Genomic DNA, 20,332 nt, shown 5'->3' on the forward strand with positions numbered 1-20,332 from the left:
GACTTAACACTATTATATTATTTAGATTTGTTAACCAGTTAGCAATTGAAAACACTGTGCTTCATTTTGCCTCCACTTCCCTCATTCTACAGTTTGGAACATCCTGGCGCCGTAGCATTTTAAAGGGTCTATAGTGTGGACCATGTACCTGGTCCTGTCATGTACGTGGTGGTGGTGTCAGAGGTGTAGGAGCCCCCGCCCGTTCTGTAGCTGGAGTTCATTGTGGACATGGGGGAGGAGGAAGATGACAGGTTACGTGATGGTGAACCTCCCGGGAAAAGGAAATTCTGATCCCATTTTCCATTCATCGTGAAATCTGTCAAAACATTATAAATAATTTAAAAAATGTGTGGCATCACGATTCATTTCACAGATTAAGAATTTAATTATGAGCAATGCATGTTAGGTGCACTATCGGGAAGATCTGCAACCAGCTTGTTATTTCTTTGCCTGGAATGTTCCACAATATGGTATTGAACTTCTCCATTAAGCTGGCATCACCAAGCAAAGTTACAGGTCAGATCTATGGAGAGGCAACCCCAATCACAGTAAGAATGCATGTTTTTCAAAGGTTTCATTGTAATAAATAACTTTCACATTATACAGTGGAACATCATGGAGACAAGCGGCAAGTGAAGCCTCCTACAGAAAAGTTGCTTAGTGTACCTTTAAATGAAATCAAAGCGGGTAACAAGTTGAAAACGTCTTCCAATATCTGTACAAAATAACTGTACTTAAGGATTATGTAGCAAGAGAAGATCTCAGAGTTTGGGTCCAGTGAGATTTTACATACTGTCTTTATTTTGTTTTTGTGGCCTTTACTGTCCCCATACGGAAATTTGTCCTTTGCATTTGACCCATTTGTTAACCACTCCACCGCCCAGGGACTTTCCTCCAGATTTTGAGCCTGCAACTCAGGAGGATCTAGGACGATTAGTCTGTGCATGTTTTAGGGCCCGCAGTACTGTTGTTAGCCCTAGAGGGCATCATCAGAAAGGGGCATGCTGTCTCTGATGGGTCTTCACCTGGGCGGGTTCGAGGGGGGGTCTCCTCAGAGCTGGCCTCTGTGTCTGTGCTGAGGCGACTCCTGGGAATCACATCCACGTGCTTTTTCCAAGACACCGAGCGTAGGTCCAGGTCAGAGCCCACCAGCTTGACAAAATTCCAGCCTTGTGGAAATATTTGAGGTCTTAACAAGACTTTTTATAAGTAATCCTATATAAAAACTGCATCAGGAGATGGAAGCTGAAATAACAGCAAAGCAGAGATATTTCTAGCTTCAAGTGGACTGTCCGCATGTACTGGGCCCCACACACCACCAGGGGACCCTGAGGCTGTATAAAAGGCTTTATCAGTGGACAAATGTTATGAAAACCCACCATCTCCAGACATACTGGGGGTCTTCGAGCCTCCGGGAGTCTTGGGCATCTCGTTGGTGTACATGAGGTAGCTGTCGTACTCGTCTCCTGCCTCTGCGTCCACTATGGGGATGTCTGGGATGATGGGGACTGAGGGCACACACACATTGATCAGCACATTTTCAAGCACATATATACTGTATACTGGGTGTAGCTGTTGACCAGGGTCTTACTAGACAGAGGTCTGGCAGGCTGCGAGGCCAGATTGATGGTGGCATCTCTGAAGGGGCCCCAGCCCATTTTGTTCTTGGCTCTGACTTTGTACTGATAGGTCTGAGCAGTCTGGAGGTTCTCGATGAGCAGCATGCGTTTCTTTGGGTTGTCAATATAGACTTTCTTGGCTGCACCCACAGGCTCTGGGGATGGATATACTGTTACAGTGTGTGGAAACATGTCACATTGGCATGTTTAGGAGGGGCACTCACTTAAGTCGTCATTGATTGGTGTGTAGATGACCTCATAGGCTGTGATGTTGCCGTTGGTCTCTGCAGGCTCTGCCCAACTCAGCTGAGTCACAGTGGGACTGATCACGTTAAAGGCGAGACGTCCTGGTTCACCGGGTACTGATGGAGAACAAGGCAATGAAATAATGAAATGGACACAGTCAATCTCTTGCATATAACCACTGCTGCAAAATCCTAGTATTTTTTTTTTTTTTTTTTACCAATGTTCAGTCTCATTCTGGGAACAGTAATTCACTTATAATATTACTAAAAATGCCTCTCACTTGTATTGTGCTTTACAATCTCAACAAAGTATCTCTAAGCACTTGAGCATACACTTATAGATGCTTTCATACTCTGATACAGGTCTTGGGAGTCTCTGTCATTACACTGTCCCAGACCCTGCTGCTATCACTGTTGTATGAAGTGATTTGTGTGTAAAGATTTGTGTGCTCATTTACCATCTTCCAGAGTCTGACAGGGCACGATGTCAGTGTCGTATCCATCTCCCAGGGCGTTGTAGCCGCATACTCTCATCTCATAATCGCAGTACGGGTACAGGTTTGTGAGCTCAGCCTGAGGAGTCTTCACATCCAGCACTGTGGCATCTTTCTCTGGGTCTCCATAGATCCAGTACTTCACCTGGAATACACAATGATATTAAAGCATGTTCAGCATTAGATCTGAAGTTTTTATAATCCATCCATATGTAAACAAGCTTGTATATGAGCATGTACCTTGTAGCCCATGGGGTTTCCTGGCGGGGGGTCCCAGTTGAGGCGGATGCTCTTCGGTCCCGTGGCCTTGGCTCTTGGGTTGCCAGGAGCCAGGACATGCCCGCCCGGGGACGTGGCCATCTGGTTTATGAAGCCCATCTTCTGCATCGAGTCGATCTCTGGAGCTACAGAAGCACAGATAAGCCGTCAGCACATGTTTGACCTCACAATAGTAGGCGTACAAATAAAGTAAAGCAGGCTCAGAGTCAAAAGAAACATTCTGGTAGCCTTAAGAGGTCAAAACTGGTACAGTGCCCTTTGAACATATTTTAGTTAAATTATTTTGTGCTAAAAGCTCAAATTCCACAGACAAAGGTCGGAAAAACATGCACAGAAATTGGTTCACCTAGTAATTTCGGTGTTTTTTTACATACTTGATAACAGAACACCACGTTTTAGCACAACTTTTTCAAGTCAGACAGTACTCTACTGTCTACGGTCTAATGTCTACTCAATGGGACAATGTTTTACTGGCAGAACAAGAAGATTTGGTTATATTTTCCAGATCCTTTACTCCCAGAAGCTCAGAGAAAGCTACAAATCGTTGAACAAACTGAACAGAGCTAATCATAAGCTATCATTTGATACGCTAACTTCTCTGGTGGCGGGTTTGATGTTTCATAATATGGCAATAAACTTAACTATCTCCATGGAAACAAGCAGGAGACGCCACCAGATCAAGGTACAGCTCAGATCTGTAAAAGAGCATGTTTTTTGAGCTATTACAAACGCCTGTGATCAAATAAATGGAAGATGGATACGTTTAATGTCATGCTGTGGAACATTTCAAACAAAGAGACTAGCAGAAAATTTACATAATGCACCTTTAACTTAAGAGGAGGTTAATGTTTTGTTGTCCTATACTTGCACCTCAACTGTTTGGCTAATTTCTGTGGGTTTGCAAAGTATTAAAAAGGTACATATTTGTCATATTTCCTGCCTTTTACTCACTTTCATCCAAAATATCACTAAATAAAAAGTTTGACTCTCAACCTTCAATATACGTGACTGTACCTCCATCAGTGATATGAACCATGGTGCTCCTCCTCTCTCCTAGCGTCGCGTTGTTTCCTGGATCATGCAGCTCCAGTTGGAAGTTCTCAGGCTTGATTGGACCTGGGTAAGTATTGGGGTTGATCACGATGTCCTTCTCTGTCTCTTTAGGGTCAAACTTGAGTGTTCCAGACAGATCGAAGCGCTGGGCCTTCTTGGTGCGCCACCTGACCGTAGCCGGAGTTCCCGGGTTATGAGTGCGGATGACAGGGATTTTGTAGACGGGGTCGGCGGTGGAAAAGGTCTGGCTGGGGTTCTTGAACATCACCTGGCTGGATTCTGCAAAATAATAATCAGATATGAAATCATACTTCAGCTTCCTGTTATATGCAACATTTTGAGGACTTTTTCAGATTAAAGAAACATCATACTTTGTTTTTAACTGCTAATCGATATAGCAACGGTCTGAATTTTTCATCATTCTGAAACCCATGGATAGTTATTCCTTTCTACGCAATAATTTTATATTTCCAGGGTAAAAATGTCAGCTAGCGTGCTTTGCCATTATAATTTTCTAGCTTCTAACAGTATAGTTTTAGGTCAAATAATAAGACCTAATCGACTTTACAGAGCTTTTGATCATGTTATAGCGGTTTCCTCTCATTTACTCAAACAAAGTTGTATTTGGAGTGATTTGTGCATGTTTGAGCAAGGTTTAATATTCATTTCAAGGTGCCATTTTGCCAATCAATGCCTATTTTCACCACCACCGGTACACGTCCACTGCTCTGTACTTTGTTCTCCAATTTTATTTTCTTAATCGGTGAAAACTTTGCTCTTTGTTGTGATTACATTTATGGCGATGTCAGCTCCCATTGGGCATCGCAGTTTTCTAACTCAGCAAACTTGTTTCTTTTCTCTTATAAGTCGTTTTAGGTGAATATTGCGATTTAAAATGTCCAAATGAGTCACAGGTATCATAGATTATAACGACATAGCACAATCTTATCTGCAGTGCGAGGGCAGTGTCATAGTTTTACCCGGTAAGTCAGCAATGGTCACAGTGGTCCTGGGGTAGCGTCCTAGCTTAGCACCGTGCTGAGGGCTGACCAGGTCCATGTAGAATTTCTTGATCTGTTTGTCTTCCAGGAGGCCGTCTTTCTCTGTCAGCTCCAGCAGACGTACTGGGACAAACTTCTGGGTCTCTCCAGGAGCATAAGTGAGATCTCCTCCAACTGTTATATAGTCCTTCAACAAAAAAGTAAGGATATTTAGACTACCTGAAACCATAAAAGTATAATAACAACAACCAAGCCACCATGTAGCAACATTACCGGCATGTTATAGGGATGGAGTTGTTGCGAAACCAGTTTGTTTGGTGAAATTTAATGAACCTAAAAACTGCACAGGAGATTTCCGAGTTATTTTCTGTTACGTGACTTTCTGGTGAAAATTTGTGAGAGATTTCCCAGCGTTCAGAGAGCGAGAGAGAGGTCAGTGACGCAAACATGGATGACTCTAAATACCACATTCTGCAAGCACCACCCTTAGCCCCTCAAAAAATTGAGCATCACTTGTTAAAAGCTTCAGAAAGTCAATTGTCTGCGATATTTCCCCTTTAAGATGGCCAAATAGTCATATGTACATCTTTCCTATGTTTTCTTTACAGAAGACCTTAGAAATGTTAACAGGGGTATTACATTTCTATGGGGTATTCATTACTAACACATAACACATAGATCACAATGTCACCTTTTATATAATAAATCTTTTGCTTTATTTAATGTGCATTTGCTAATAAAACGTCCACACATCGCACCAGGTTTGTGAAGTTGTAGTGTATTGTTTTGTATCCTTCTTTCCTATATTTATGGGAAATGGCCGTACACTAGCATGGGTGACATAGGCTTGTGAGTTGGGTCTTGCATAGGCCAGTACTGCTAACTTTAGAGAGAGAATGTCAGCATTTGGGATTTTTTGTGTATTCTGTGCTGTTTTCCCTCCTCCCTTCTGTGTTTGAACCTGGAGCTGGGCGGAGACTCTGGCACCACCTCCACACACCTGCTTCCGATCAACCAATCAAGCCTTCACTTGTTAGTGCTAAAGAACTGAGGACCCAACACTCGGGGCCAAATCGTCTTGTCACCTTCCAGTATTTTCTTGTCATTTTCCGTTTTTTCTTCATGTCATGCTACAGTTTATTTGTTCGTGTATCCACCGCAAACCTGCACCCTGGAACCACTCTGCTCCTCCGCCTCTGACCCAGCCCTCCATGTCCGGTACAAACACCCCAGCCTCTGACCCTGTGACCCAGGACTTGCCCCAAGACTACTGCCTACGACACTGCTCTCACCTGTCTGCTCTGTCTACCTTCATTCACATTCATGTATCTGCAAATAAACTGAACTGTTTCCCGAGTCTGTATCTTTGGTCCCTCCGTCACTCTTTACAACAGGGAAGAACGTTATAACATAATACACCCTCTTTAAAGGCTACATTATTTCCATATTTTACATTGCCTTTGCGTTGAGAGTAGTACTTTTGCAGCACACCACCCACCTTCTTATCCTTGGCGGTGTGATCTGTGGTGCGGTAGGAGACCTGAGCGCGTCCGTCCTCTCTGATCTCCCTGGCAATGGGAATGTTGGCCACTCCGTCCTTCCTGCTGTACGTGTAGTTGTCCTGGAGGAAAGTGAAGATGCTCGGGGCTGCACCACACACAGTGAAAACAAACCATCGACAGTTATTTGGGCCAGAGAATAAATCAAGGACATTACTTGTACTCATTAATTTAATTTCAGAGGCATGCAAATTCTCAAATATTTATGCACGTTTCTTTTTCTTTTATAAATATTTAAGGGGCTAGTACCTGTTTTTGAGCCATGTTTCAGAATGCCACACCCACTTAGCCTCATTTCTCACAAAAAAACAACTGTCAACTGGGATTCTGGCAGTTGTTTCCACATTTTTCTCATCCAACAATGTCTCTGATTGGATAAATTATCTATCCCTGTCAGTTGCTTCCCAGTGTTTCTCATCCAACTAAATTATTTTTTAAAAGCAAAGGCAAATGTTTTATCACAGCCACTTTTACAAAATACAGTTTGAGGTATTCCATAGATTCCATAGTTCCATTACAGATACAGTAATTACCAAACTGACTTATAAATGAATCCCATTGCTAACCAAATGTAGCGTATATACCAAAATGTACTACACACATTTGGCGAATTGGCTAATGCTAATTGGAAACCCTCCCTAAGTACTTCTAACCCAGGGGGGGCAAACTTTTTGACACACAGCCACAATGGGTTCTAAAATTTGATGGGCCAGGATATATATATATTCTTTTAAAAACTTGTCTTCGGAGAAAGGCTTGCTAGCTTTTGCTAATTTGAATGTTAGCAAGAGCCTTGGTACATTGATCTGACTTAGGTGAAAAAATATTTTTTTTGTTGTTTGTTATTTTGTTATTAAACACGCGGCGCTCACTATCCGCTTTACTTTTTTTGATAAGCTCTTTTTTTTTTTTTATATATATCCATGCAGACAAGGTTGATGTAGCTGAAGTGCGGCATCTTTTGGGGAAACATTGGCATTACAGGGGAAAGATAAATTGAACAAGGTTTACTTTTACCTATTTTAATATAATTTGGTCACGTTCGACGGGCCGGATTACTAAAACCAACGGCCGTGTGTAACCCCGGGGCCGTAGTTTGCCCACCTCTTTTCTAACCCCTCTCCCCTTTTACGTACCATGGTCCTTGGTTATGGTGATGTTGACAAATTTCTTCCCGATCTCGGCAATGCCCAGAGGGACGTCCAGAGCCTCCACCTGCAGCTTCTTCTCGTCTTCATCCTGGTCCTTCACAAACAGAGGCACGTGCACATCCAGAGACTCCACTCCCTCCTGGAACTCCACTGCCCCAGTCGCCTCTGTGGAGCAGCGAGACGTGTTAAAGGAGGAATTATGAACTGTTTTAGAGCTTTTCATTATGTCATTTAGAATTTACTAATCAAAAACATGTTCATCTGTCAATATCTGTCAACATATGTCACAATAAGAGACAGTTACACCTGCAAGTGGCAATAAAGGGCCTTTAATCCCACTAAACCACTAAAATAATTCATTTCGATTCATGGAATAATTAAATAAAGATCGTTTTCATTACAAATGTTTCAATATGCCTTAAATTAGAAAGTTTAAAGTACGACATTACAATCTGTATCAGTAATCAGGATTAATCATATTTTGAAAAGTGGGATTAATCTGATTTTTTTAAGCATTTGGCAGCACTAAATTATAATCAAAATATCTGCTGACCGTTTGACTGTCTGAATAGAATTATTAAAGTAAGTAAAATGATTTGTAAAAGTTAGATAAGGTTTTAGAGGTTGTTAACTAAGCCATACTATTTAAACTGTAACTAAGATTAAGGTTAAGGTTAGAAAGACAAAACAATTACAATATGCCGTTTAAAACAAAAGTCTCTGTAGTCGAGCGGAGGAGCAGGACACACCTCTGTCTGTGGCCACAGTGTAGTATCCTGGCACCACTGACAGATTGTGGAAGTTTCCAGACTGCACATTCTTCTCGGTCAGTTTGACGATGTCGGGGTAACTGCTGCGAGGGGCTGTCAGCACCGTGTCCATGATGATGTTTTCTTGTCTAGAACGAAAAACCAAACAGTATTAAGAACTGTAAATAAGCCAGGTACATAATTTATATTTTAGGTAGAAGATTTTTTTAGGAAGTCAGTGTTCGATGTGTGTGAATGATGTGATTTATTCTCATTTGGTCATAGGAATCTACAGGTACAAGACAAAATTAAATTACCTTTTTCCTGCATTTTTCTGTTTTCTGTAAAAACAAAACAAGATACACCAATTTTTAGAATCAAATACTTGTGTTTACAGTATTTAAATAAACAGTTTAATTAATCAGCTGGTTCTGACCTGAAGGTGGTCTTTTGCACTTTCTGGACTCCAGGGATTTGCTTGTAAACCTCATTTAACTGGATCAAAACAGAAATAGCATTAGAAGTTTGATATTATTATTCTATAACGCTAATGTTATGGTGCTTACATTGTCAGAGACGTCTTTGCGTAGCTGCTCACCGTCTTTAGAAACAGGATAGTTGAGGCTTTCTGAGAACTGCCTGTTGAGCCGCAGGGAGATTGGGAACGGGACTAAAAACAGAAAGAAGATCATGGACAGTTTAGGATCTTTAGTTAGTTGAGTTAGATTAAACCATGTCTGAATCATTATTATTAGTTTAGTTTAGTCTAGATCTGTTCTTTAAGATTTCAGTATTTTCAGTGGTGGAAAGAGTACTGCAGATTTATACTCAGGTAAAAGTACAGTTACTTGGCTAAAATGTGCTCAGTTCCACGTACATTTAAGTAAAAGTAAGAACACGTAAAAAATACTATTCAGAATACTAGCTACTTTTGAACAGATTTTTTTTTTTAGATCTGTCAAGTATTTAATAGGATTCTGTTCAAAGTTCAGATTTTAAATGCATGAACTGACAAACTAATACAAGAATTACATTTGAGAACATGTTTGTACAGATCTAAACTACAGGGTTAGCAGTTTTTATTTATTTTTATGCAGAATAAGACAGGAAATTTTGTTCTTTGTGGAGAAAATGATGGTACTTAAACTGCAGCCTTTGAGATTTGCTAATTGCATCCACTCAAATTGTGAATTGCAAAATAAACTTGCAGCCCTAGTTGGTATATTTTAACTAATTCTTTCAAGCCTCGTGAAAAAAAGTCCTCAACTACATTCATGTTGCAGAAACTATAACTTATACCAGTAAAACAGAGCTTTGTGACTCACTGTTCTCTCTGGGGTTGGGCTTGATCAGGGCCAGTGGGTGGTTGGGCCCGCGGTGCACGTTGTCCGTAACTTTCCAGCGCACCACATCAGTGCCTTTGGGTGGGCCAGTCCGCACCATGGGAGTGTCCAGGTGGTTGGGGCCGGCCACCTGGGACTGGAGGAATGAAAGATGGTCCTCTTTGAAACCAACCATGCGGCCTGTACAAAGGGAAACAAGAAAATGGGAAAATATTATGGAATTTTTACCACTACTGTTGGATTTCAGATGACGTCACAGTATTCGATAGGCCACTAATATTTAATACAGATGAGGGCAGCTAAAATTAATGTTGTTAGGTCATATATGCAACCCTATAACAGATTATATTATATGGATGTCATCAACTTTCTCAGCTGAACAGCAATGTGTCAGGGGGCAAATAAAATGTAAAAAATATTGCATATATGAAGAAATAATACTAATAATTGTATCTGAGAAGAGTATTTAAATATGTAAAAGGGTCGTTTCTTACCGCCTTTGCAGCATGGGAGCAAAGCGAGGCAACCCTGTCAAGAAATAAATGAAAATATATGATTGTTTAATAGTGTAAGTCATGAGAACTGTTATGCAAACACAGGACATGACACAAGTCCACTGAGGGTAAATGCATTTTAGCTGATAACACATTCAGCTCAACTAGTCAGTTTTGTCTCATTTTGCCAATATTTCTGCAATTAATTATCACTGGAGTAAGGCTGAGAAATATGGTGATAAAAATAAATAAAAATTGTTAAGTACTTTAGGCATCTGTACATTTTTACTTTTAGTTCACTACATTTGAGAGTAGGTATCTGTACTTTATACGCCACTACATTCTTGAACAGAACTGAAAAGTATTTATAATAATAATAATAATAATAATAATAATAATAATAATAATAATAATAATAATAATAATAATAATAATGAATCATGATCTGGCTTTTAAAAAATTGTGATAATATTTTTTTGGCATATGGGTCACCTGTACATTAAAGTCAGGGCTGTTTGTAATGTTGCAAGTGCTATGAGTGATTGCCAAAAATATCAAAATAATGATTCAATTCAATTCATTTTATTTTTGTAACGCCCAAAATCACAACAACAGTCGTCTCGAAGGGCGTTCATGTTTTGGTTGGTTGATATATGATATATTGTGATACTAAATTTGATGATATCGTAACATCGTCATGGGCTGTTGTATTGCTATATTTTTAGATCTATTTTAGTGACAGCGTTACAATTTGTTTTCTGATTTAGAGGAATGAAATGTGTTCCTTCATTTCACATGTTCAATGTTTTGATGATTAAAATTTGTGTATTTCATATTAGGTTTGTGCAGGTAGTGCTTTAAAAAAGAAATACTCTTGTTAAAATGTATGTAGTTGTTAAAAAACAGTGATACAAGATGTGTAATATATACCTGTATCACTTGAATCGCCATATTGTGACATAATCATATCGTGAGCCGTGTATTGTGTATCACATCGAATCGTGAGGGATCCTGTAATTCTCAGCTCTACCTGCCAGTGCTCTGTATAATTCAATATTTTCATTTATCATATTAACTAAATGCCAAATTCTAGTCACAAAAAATAGCCTCATGTATAACTTCATCAATGTTTATCTTTAGTTACATTTATGTGAAGTGTCTTGTTACTTTTAGAGAACACTAGACCCTCATGACAGTGTGAACTTATCCCCAGCCCTGTGCACTATGTGATGTGTAGTACCGCGCAGCAGCTTTTGCACCAGCCGCAGTATTTCCAGCAGCACAGCAGGAGCAGGGCCAGGAGCAGCAGCAGGAACAGCAGCAAAGGCAGCAGCCACAGGAGGCTGGCCGGGGGGCACTCTGTGGGAACACAAAGCTTTATAGGGCACATCCATCATATCAAAATGACTCTGCATAAACTAAAGAGCTTACCCTTTTTCTCGAGCACTTGAACCTCCAAACCTCCCACAGCAGTCTTAGAGTTGTCCACAGTGTAGTAGTAAGTACAGTCGTCTTCTTCATCACGGAAACTGCACGAGTCTAGTACTGTTTCAGCTAAAAAGCAAAAAGACGAAGGACATGCATCAGTGGGAACATCATCTGATACAAGGAAGACAAAGTGTTTCCTCCGTGTTTCCTAAAGATGGTATATTTTACATCTAAGGAGGATCGCCAAAAACAACGTATTAACATGTTTTATACCTTTCTGTTTAGTTTTTGATGCTCTGAGTCCCCCCCTGCTCTCCGCTCTAAGTCACTCCCAATTCAGAGTACTATCACCACACACGCATCCAGCTAATGAAACTACTGCACATCACATCATATTTGTGAAGCTGTAGATTATTGTTTTGTCTCATGATTTGTATTAATGACGATTAGTTGTGTGGGAGCATGGGAGGCGTAGACTTGTGTGGTGAGTTTTGTACAGGCTCATACTGCGAACTGCGAAATGAGAGTTCGAACAGGATGGGAGATTGCTCAAACATGCATGGATGACATCAGAAACCTCTTCAGGAATGTTTTTTTTAATGAAAGAACAACATTATAACATGGCAGAAGGCGCAGAAAAGTCGATTTTGGGTAATACTCTCTCTTTGGCCACATATATTACACATCTATTAATATATAAAGAACATTTCCTTACGTTTCTTGAGTTCCTCCACTTTGACAATTCTGAAGGGGCACTTGTCACACTCGGCTTGCTCCTTCTTCTCACCAGTTTTCCAGGCCTGGCATTGAACACAAGTCCTGGTGGCCTCACAAGCTCCGAGCAGAGCCTGGACACAACATGAAAACAGTAAACCACTGGATGTGCATGAGAATAATACAGAAAAGTACAGAGCTGTGGAGACAATCCTTCACCTGGAAGTCGGCCTCACATGTGGATGTCATTCCGAGCCCGGTGTTTGAACAGACACAACGGCCGCAGACACACTCGCCTTGTCCGTTGCAGAGGCCCTGACAAAACAAAAACAGTAGGAATAAGCTGAATTTCTAGAGCTGTGCAATAAAAATGTGTTAGTTAAAGGTGCACTATGTAACTTTTTCTGCTTGTCTCCATGGAGCTGTACTTGCTTTGTCTGTAATATTTCACAGTATGGCATTAACAAACTTATCTATCTTACATACATTCAATTACGGGTTCTTCCTGTGAAAAAATACCTTCTTTCTGTGAGCAAGGTCATCCCGCCACAGATCTGACCTGTTACTTGGCTGGTAGCGGCACCTGATAGATAAGTTTAATGCCATGCTGTGGAACATTCCAGGCAAAGTAATAGCACCTCCATGGAGACAATCAAGTGTGGGAACCTCTGTTAGAAAAGTTACATAGCGTATAAAATGTTCAACTCTTCAAATCCATCATAAATCATGCTTGTCCTCACCCCACTGGTGTCCAAACAGGTGGAGTTGCTGATGGGACATTCACAGGCGTCTCCACCCCAGCCCTCAGTGCACACGCAGCGGCCCATGATGCAGGAGCCACGGTCTGAAACACACATTTATGAACACCCCATAGTATTTGTTTTAAAGTGCACATGACAGATTAGACTAAACATTTCACTCAAATAGTTAACATCATTATATTTTAGATTTGATTATAAATCTTTCCTAGTTTTTCTAGTTTTTAAAAACTGATGAAGTTCTTAATTCCATTTCCTGGTTGGTTGGATACAGGCAGCAGATGTGACCAGGGGCAGCACCGGGGGGGGGGGGCTTGAGGGGGCACTAGCCTCTCCTAGAATGGCTAATGCACCCTCATAGCTACCCCAAAGATTTTTTTCCTCCACCTTCGTAGCACAACCAATTTCTACTAAAAATGTAATGTAAATAAATAAATAAAAATAAATAAATAAAAATTAATATAAATTAAAAAAATAAAAAATAAAAAATAAATAAATAAATCCATATTAGGCATTATAAATCAGTACAGGGTGCTAATCACACTAGTTTTAAACAGTGGCTCAAACATGGTAGGTGGTAGGAAGTATGCTCCTGTTATGGCCCTGGGTCTTAAATTCCTTTTTGTTGTTTGTATTTATATATTTTGTTAAGAAGCTCTAAATTAACCTCTTAAGTGAGCACCCCCATTGAAGACCTTAGCACCACTTTAGCTCCTTCAACCAAATCTGTCTGGTGCCACCTCTGAATATGTAGAGATAATTCCATTACTGTTACATAGCATCCATAATGTTAACAACAGCCAAAACCTGTCTAAATTACACAATAGTTATTAGAATTGTAAAAATAAATGACAACACCTTTATTTTGTTAAGGTCGGAAGGAAAATGCTATTCCTTGCATGTAAATTGGATTGAATTCAGTGCTACTTCCTGTATTTTTTAACTTTTGCTCTTTTTTCCCCACAAACTGCCACATAACTGATCTAAAACTATGATAAATATTTACCACAGGCACTGCCCCACCAGCCCAAGTCATAATTTAACATAAAACATAAAAATAATCAGAACATTTGTGGTGTAAAACAAATATTTCACCATTGCACAGGAACCCTCCAAAGCGCAGGCACTGTGTCTTGTCGTACTGGCAGTAGGGCCCCTCAAACTGATCGGGATTGTAGCACACACACTGTCCACACTCCAGACAGTCCCCTCGGCCAGAGCAGGGTTCGGTGGAGTCGGGCCCGATGCACAGGCTGGTGTCTAGAGCGGAGGAGCGTGCCGAGCAGTTACAGTACGTGCTCACCCTGAACACGCACACACATAATTAGAATAAAGCAACACATACGGTAAACATGATCGTGTGGCGTCTTACCAGCCGTCGTAACACTGGCACTTTCCACACACAAGGTCTCCGTTACCATGGCATCTCGGTGAGGCAACACTCGGTGCCTGTAAATACATTTTTAATATTTGAAAAGGGAAACAAACTGACATGCAGGCAAACTATTCATTTTTAAAGAGGCACATTTGCCCCAGAACAGATACACGGCAATAAGACAATAAACTGTTAAGTTATTGGATTTATTGCTGTGTTTCAGATGACATTATATAGCCTAATAGTATTTAATCCAGATGAATATGGTCAGGATGCTCATTTTTGTTGTAATACAGTGAGTTCTCGTGTCTTGTCAGTAATAAAAATGATCAGGTTCAACATTTGTGCATTTACATTTTGAATATTACATGGCAAAACACAATAACAGTAAAAAATAGGGAAAACATTCTCTTGACCCTCATCTGGGAGTATGAATAGTCACCCATAGCATTTAGCTCCAGTCAAATGGAGCTCATTGAGGCTAGAGCAGTTATAGCGGCGAATTTGGAGCCCAGTTTCATATGTGTAAATGTGACCACAAGTATCATAGCAACCAAAAAGCCAATCGGGAGCGAGGCTGTTGAAGGTAACGCTCACTTCCTGCTAAACCAGCGGTGCGCTTAGCAACGGTGTCAATCAAACCTGTTGCTAACGGTAGAGAGAGCAACCTCAGGGAAAGAAGCTGATTTGTTTTTCATTAATGTTCATATCTTGATCAAATAAAGAAATGAAAACAGCAGGATCATGCAGAACGGGTTAATACGAACATTTTAAGACCAAAATGACGAATCTCACTACAGCAGTCACAGAGAGATGTTGTTCTGATGCTGCTGTTGTGTATATTTTCGATCTCTAAGTGTTTTTTTTACTTTGTGCATGCCCTTATTTGTATTTAATCAGTTTGTGAGCTGTTTTCACTGACGATGGCAATAAAAGTCTATGTCCTTTTATATATACAGTCTATGGGAGTATGATCACATTTTAGAAACTGAAAACCAAAGTGTACGCCTGTAATATCGCCCAAGAATACAAAAGTGAGACTCTAAAGTGGCCGTATTGTTTGCACCTTCTCGCAGTCACAGGTGGGGCAGAGCACGGTGGCCTGGACGTTCACTGCGTCGTTGAAGGTCGTGGGTTTGACTTTGACGTTTCCCGCTCTGTCGTCTAAGGAGGACTGGCACACCGGATTCTCGCCCACCTTCTGCTGGGCTTTCAGACGCATTTTGAACTTACCCTGGAAAAAAAAAAAAAAAAAACTCAGCTCGGTCAGGAATATGCACTACAGGGGAACGTAAGAAAAAATATCTTATTGAGTCTAAAACACCACATGCAAGACTGTACGTACATCAGCATCCCAAAACCACTAGCCACGCTTTTAAAGATAGATAAATGTGACTCAGAAACAAAACACAACTCCAGGTATGTTTTTTTAAATTATATTTTAAGCAAGCCATGTCATAGTATTTAACGATATTATGATATAGCTTAGAGCTCACAATTTTCAATTTTGTGTAATATAGGACCTTTAAATAAATAAATAAATAAATAAATAAATAAATACATAAATAAAAAATATAAATAAATACATACAAAAATAAATAAACATAAATAAATAAAATAAATACAAAAACATTAATTAAAAAATGAATAAAAATTAAATAAAATATATAAATAATGGGTTTACTTACAATGGCCCCTGTTTTGAAGTCAAAGGCCCCGTACTGTGCGATCTCTCCACTGGTCTTCAAGAACTGTGCCTCAAACGCTTTGGGCTTCTCTGCACGGATACTCATTTTACTGCGGATGCGCTGAAATTGAAATTGTAAAGCGAGACATTTACACATTAATGTCAAAGCTCCATCTCCTCTGTTATTTCTTACACAACGAAGAAGAGGCAGTTTTACCTGAAAAGCCATGGACATGACTTCCAGGATGTTACCGGAGTCCTCCTGCAGCAGCCCCACCTCCGCTATGGGGAAATATTTTTTCAATTCCTAAATAAAGAAATAGAGAAAGAGTTTATTAAACAATTACAGTAAAAAAGAAATGACACTTAAGAGCAGACATGTAGTAATCAGTTTTAAGAATTAATGCCTGAAATGTTCTACAGTTTGGCATTAAACTTATTAATCTCCATGGAGACACCACTAGGACAGTTAGCAGGTCAGATCTGTGGAGAAGTGACACAGCTCACAGTAAGAATACATGTTTTATCAAGGTGTATGCAGCCATAAAAACTGTATTTGAACTGATACAAGACAAGCTTAATGTCACACTGTGGAACAATTCAGGCAAAGCAACACAATCTCCAATGACACCCAGAAAAGTTACATACTGAATCTTTAAAATATTACATGTATTTATGATTTCTTTGTTAATTTTTTTTCTATATAAGCACAATATGTTTTTGTTTGATTCTATAACTTGCAGGGGTGTCAAACTCAAATGCACAGTAGGCCAAAATTTAAAACTGAGACAAATTCACAGGCTAAACTCAGTATTTATTGAAAAACTGATACCGGCAGCCAGCTCTAATGCACGTTTGATATAATCTCACGGGCCAAATATAATTAAACAGCGGGCCAGATTTGGTCCCCGGGCCTGAGTTTGACATACGTGCTATAATGAGTATTATTTTCTGTGATTGTGAGGTACTGCTACTGTACACTGTTATTTACCTATAGGCTTTAATGTATTGTCCTGCTCTCACTGTATTCATCAGTACTTTAGTGCGTAAAAAAGACACACAACAATTTAAAAAACACACCACTCCTCCAACACAATATTCATAGCAAACAGACGTACCAATGTCTCCACAGTTCAGACTGGTACCGCGTGTTTAACATTAGTTAGACCCATGATAAAACTGTTCTCATAATGTTCTCACAGTCATTAAGGCGACAAATTAATTCAACAAAAGTTCTGATCACCGCGGACACAAACGAGTGACTTGCCCTTTCCCATCTCGGACTTTTCAATACAATCCTTAAGCAGTCGTCATCTTAGACAAACAGGTATATTAAAAAAAAAGTTAAGACTAGAACCAGTAAAAAACATCATTGTATTTCTGTTCGAGGGGTTAAGTGTATGGAACAATCTTGATGATAAATTAAAAAGCTCCTACAAAATAGAAGCATTTAAAAAGAGGTACAGTATAAAACACTACTTTTTGACAATTACAGGGCTCAGGAATGATTCATGTGAACTGCCGTAGTTTGTAGTTTTTTCTTTTGTTTATATATTTAGTCACATGTTGTAGAACTGATGCTGCTTTTCTTTGAATTCTTGTGCGTTATTATTAAAATGGGTTAGGCATTATAAGTGTTTTTTTCTTTATTTCAGCCTAAACCTTTTTGGTCATGATAGAAAATGTTATGTACAACCTTACCTTAGTTGAATGATGTTTGATTTGAATGTAATGACCAAATAAATAAAACTAAAAAAATGCCACATTGAGTTTGCATATGCTCACTCTTTTGTAGTAGTGTGAAAAGTGTCTTATTCACTTCAGCTGTATGGGCATCAAACCTGTGCATGAGCATGTTATCGTGTTATCGTGTTAGCGTGTTAGCCTGTGCATACATCATGACACGTTGTCTGTAGACGTCCTCATCATCTGACAGTTCATCCGTAAGAAAAACCTCCCAAACATCTGTATTTGTTCCATACAGTCAGATCATTACCACACAATAAACACTGAGGAAACTTTACATATTTATCATCTTCTCTAGATCATTATTACACTTTTACTGGCATTATATTTTACATCAAACTCCACAACATACTTGGAACAGACATTTTGACCTGCACTGCTTGGGCTGAACACAACACGATCGTCTGCATATATCAGACGGTTCACTCGAGTAGACGCAATCATACAAACTGTTCTGCATTTAACTCTTGTGACAAATCATTGTGATACAGACAAAACAAAACGGGAGTCATCATTCCTCTTTCCCTGCCTCTGTTACTGATGGGCCTCACATATATATATATTTTTATTTCTAGTGATTCCTTTATAAATATGCATAAATCTGTACTATATTTTGATTTCAAACCAAACTGATTGTCTGAGGAGCTGATAAAATCTTCTCTTTAACCTTGTATTCTTTCAGTTCAGAATAAATACTAAATAATTTTGTATGAATTATGTCCGCCTTACAAACATCACAATGAACACAATTAAAAAGACTAATGTAAATTTGTCTCCAGCTTTATATTACATTCTCTTTTCCAGAAATGCCATCTACGGTGCAGGACAGGGACGCCTTCATGCTGCTGTTAAAGACAAAGTTAAAAGTTTACTGGTCAATGAATTAGACCTCGTATTTTGACATAAACCTTATGCAAAATTGTATCTGGCATTAATAAGCCTTTTATTTTCAAAGACAGGACCATATCTTGATCTACCAGCCAAAGCTCTTGTAGACTCCTGAGCCTGTTCATAATGCTAAAGACCTATTCCAACCAGGTCGCTTAACATGATTATTTTAATGTGTTTACAAAAGGTTTCACCACTTTGCTCTTAACCAGATACTATATTATTATAAAAAAATGCAAATATCTCTCTTGTGGTTCAAATCAAAGCAGTTTGTGACAGTGCATCAGATTGCGTCATATGGTAGATTTATACTTTTTAACAATTTGTCAGCTTTAATAAGATAAAACATGAGGTCTTCCTTTGTTCGAGCAGACCAGTCCAACGGCTTGATTCATAGGTAATTGTTCAACATTAATCGTAAAATAGATTGGTAGATTGAAGCTTGTTTAAATATTCATCCTCTTTTGTCGACATTCATAAGGAGCGTACATATTTAAAATGAAAAAGTCCTTATTATCACATACAAACTGCAATCTAGAGCACCGGTCAACACCCAGTCTGACAACTTTAACACATTTATCAAGCGTTTTTCTCCAGAGTTTTGCCACACCTCATGATATTCTGCCCCTGATAAATGTGCAGTGGACTCACCAGCTGCATGAACATAAACATTCAACATTTGCACGTCTCGCTGTGCTGAGAAAGTCTCTTGCAAACATAGTTTATGACAGTTTATTAAAAGGTTATCGATTACCAAACAACGAGCTTTATCCCCACCGCTGTTCCCTGTGTTATTATTATGATCTTGTTTAACCGTGTTGATTTTAGTTGACAATTTTAACATCTGTCCAACGATAACAGATGAAAATTGGCTAATACTGGTACATTTATAGTTGTGTTGATAAATGTACACCGTCTCTGTTAAACAAATGAATAAGTAAATAAAATATTGAAAGGAACTGTTTGTAAGATTTTGATAAACCCGACCTGTGTCTCCAAATTTGAGGTAAATACTGTATGTTCAAATCAAAGATAGGTTTACTGATAACAATTTTAATTCTTTTTGTTGGTTCCTAATTACAAAAACTTCGGATATGTCCCGTTTATTTATGTTACAATCTACAAATACAGCTGGTTTAAACCTAAAACGATTCTCTCTGACCTGAATCATCACTACCTAAACCCCAGGACCTACAGTCAATCATGAATCAGTGCTAGTGCGGCCTTTGCAGCTCATTGAGTGAATTCTGAAGGTTCTGAGGTTTCACATGAGGTCTGTCCTTACACTGAGAATGAGAAAAACTTGTATGTGTCCTCTACAGACAAGTTAAGGCACTGACAACCCAGGTTTAGTTGTCCTTTTTTAAAAGTAGAGCCTCAGGTTACATTCAGTTCCTACATACAGTTCTACTAAAAAAACAAAAACAAGTGACGTCTCTGACCTCGTAATAGGTGTACGAGTGGTTGGTGACAGCAAAGATGGGGATGATGTTGTTTTCTCCCAGTACTCGCACCAGCGTGGGCACAGAGGGGTAGTCCTGGCTGGTATCCTCGGTGTACTTCCCAGTGGCGTCCAAGTGACACGCCTCATCGTTGCGTTTGAGGATTCCCGACAGAACGTTGATCCCGTCTGACTCGTAGTGGAAGGCCGACTCGGTGGAAAAGACCAGGAGGTGGGTGCTCAGTGGACGCCAGCCGATCTTATCCTGGGAGAACAGCACAGATCAATAAAGTATGACTCTTTGAAAT

General features: G+C 39.5%; 1 protein-coding gene across 4 annotated transcripts in view; it reads right to left on the reverse strand.

The window, feature by feature from the left end:
* itgb4 (integrin, beta 4) overlaps positions 1–20,332 on the reverse strand; it is a 41,705-nt gene that overhangs the window by 7,100 nt on the left and 14,273 nt on the right. For all 4 annotated transcript variants that reach the window (XM_055229774.1, XM_033984513.2, XM_055229773.1 and 1 more), the window contains exons 8-34: positions 20,026–20,289; positions 16,167–16,256; positions 15,951–16,070; positions 15,329–15,496; positions 14,260–14,336; positions 13,983–14,191; positions 12,870–12,973; positions 12,349–12,444; positions 12,131–12,263; positions 11,419–11,541; positions 11,228–11,346; positions 9,988–10,021; positions 9,476–9,673; positions 8,717–8,820; positions 8,587–8,645; positions 8,468–8,491; positions 8,151–8,299; positions 7,387–7,566; positions 6,190–6,338; positions 4,671–4,878; positions 3,652–3,969; positions 2,599–2,762; positions 2,323–2,503; positions 1,844–1,981; positions 1,592–1,774; positions 1,380–1,508; positions 149–316 (exon numbers count right to left, since the gene is read on the reverse strand). In XM_055229774.1, coding sequence (XP_055085749.1) covers positions 149–316; positions 1,380–1,508; positions 1,592–1,774; positions 1,844–1,981; positions 2,323–2,503; positions 2,599–2,762; positions 3,652–3,969; positions 4,671–4,878; positions 6,190–6,338; positions 7,387–7,566; positions 8,151–8,299; positions 8,468–8,491; positions 8,587–8,645; positions 8,717–8,820; positions 9,476–9,673; positions 9,988–10,021; positions 11,228–11,346; positions 11,419–11,541; positions 12,131–12,263; positions 12,349–12,444; positions 12,870–12,973; positions 13,983–14,191; positions 14,260–14,336; positions 15,329–15,496; positions 15,951–16,070; positions 16,167–16,256; positions 20,026–20,289 — 3,889 coding nt within the window. The remainder of the gene's footprint in view (positions 1–148; positions 317–1,379; positions 1,509–1,591; positions 1,775–1,843; positions 1,982–2,322; positions 2,504–2,598; positions 2,763–3,651; positions 3,970–4,670; positions 4,879–6,189; positions 6,339–7,386; positions 7,567–8,150; positions 8,300–8,467; positions 8,492–8,586; positions 8,646–8,716; positions 8,821–9,475; positions 9,674–9,987; positions 10,022–11,227; positions 11,347–11,418; positions 11,542–12,130; positions 12,264–12,348; positions 12,445–12,869; positions 12,974–13,982; positions 14,192–14,259; positions 14,337–15,328; positions 15,497–15,950; positions 16,071–16,166; positions 16,257–20,025; positions 20,290–20,332) is intronic.

The sequence above is a fragment of the Periophthalmus magnuspinnatus genome, chromosome 19, assembly GCF_009829125.3.
Source record: "Periophthalmus magnuspinnatus isolate fPerMag1 chromosome 19, fPerMag1.2.pri, whole genome shotgun sequence".
In the NCBI taxonomy this organism is placed as follows: domain Eukaryota; kingdom Metazoa; phylum Chordata; class Actinopteri; order Gobiiformes; family Gobiidae; genus Periophthalmus; species Periophthalmus magnuspinnatus.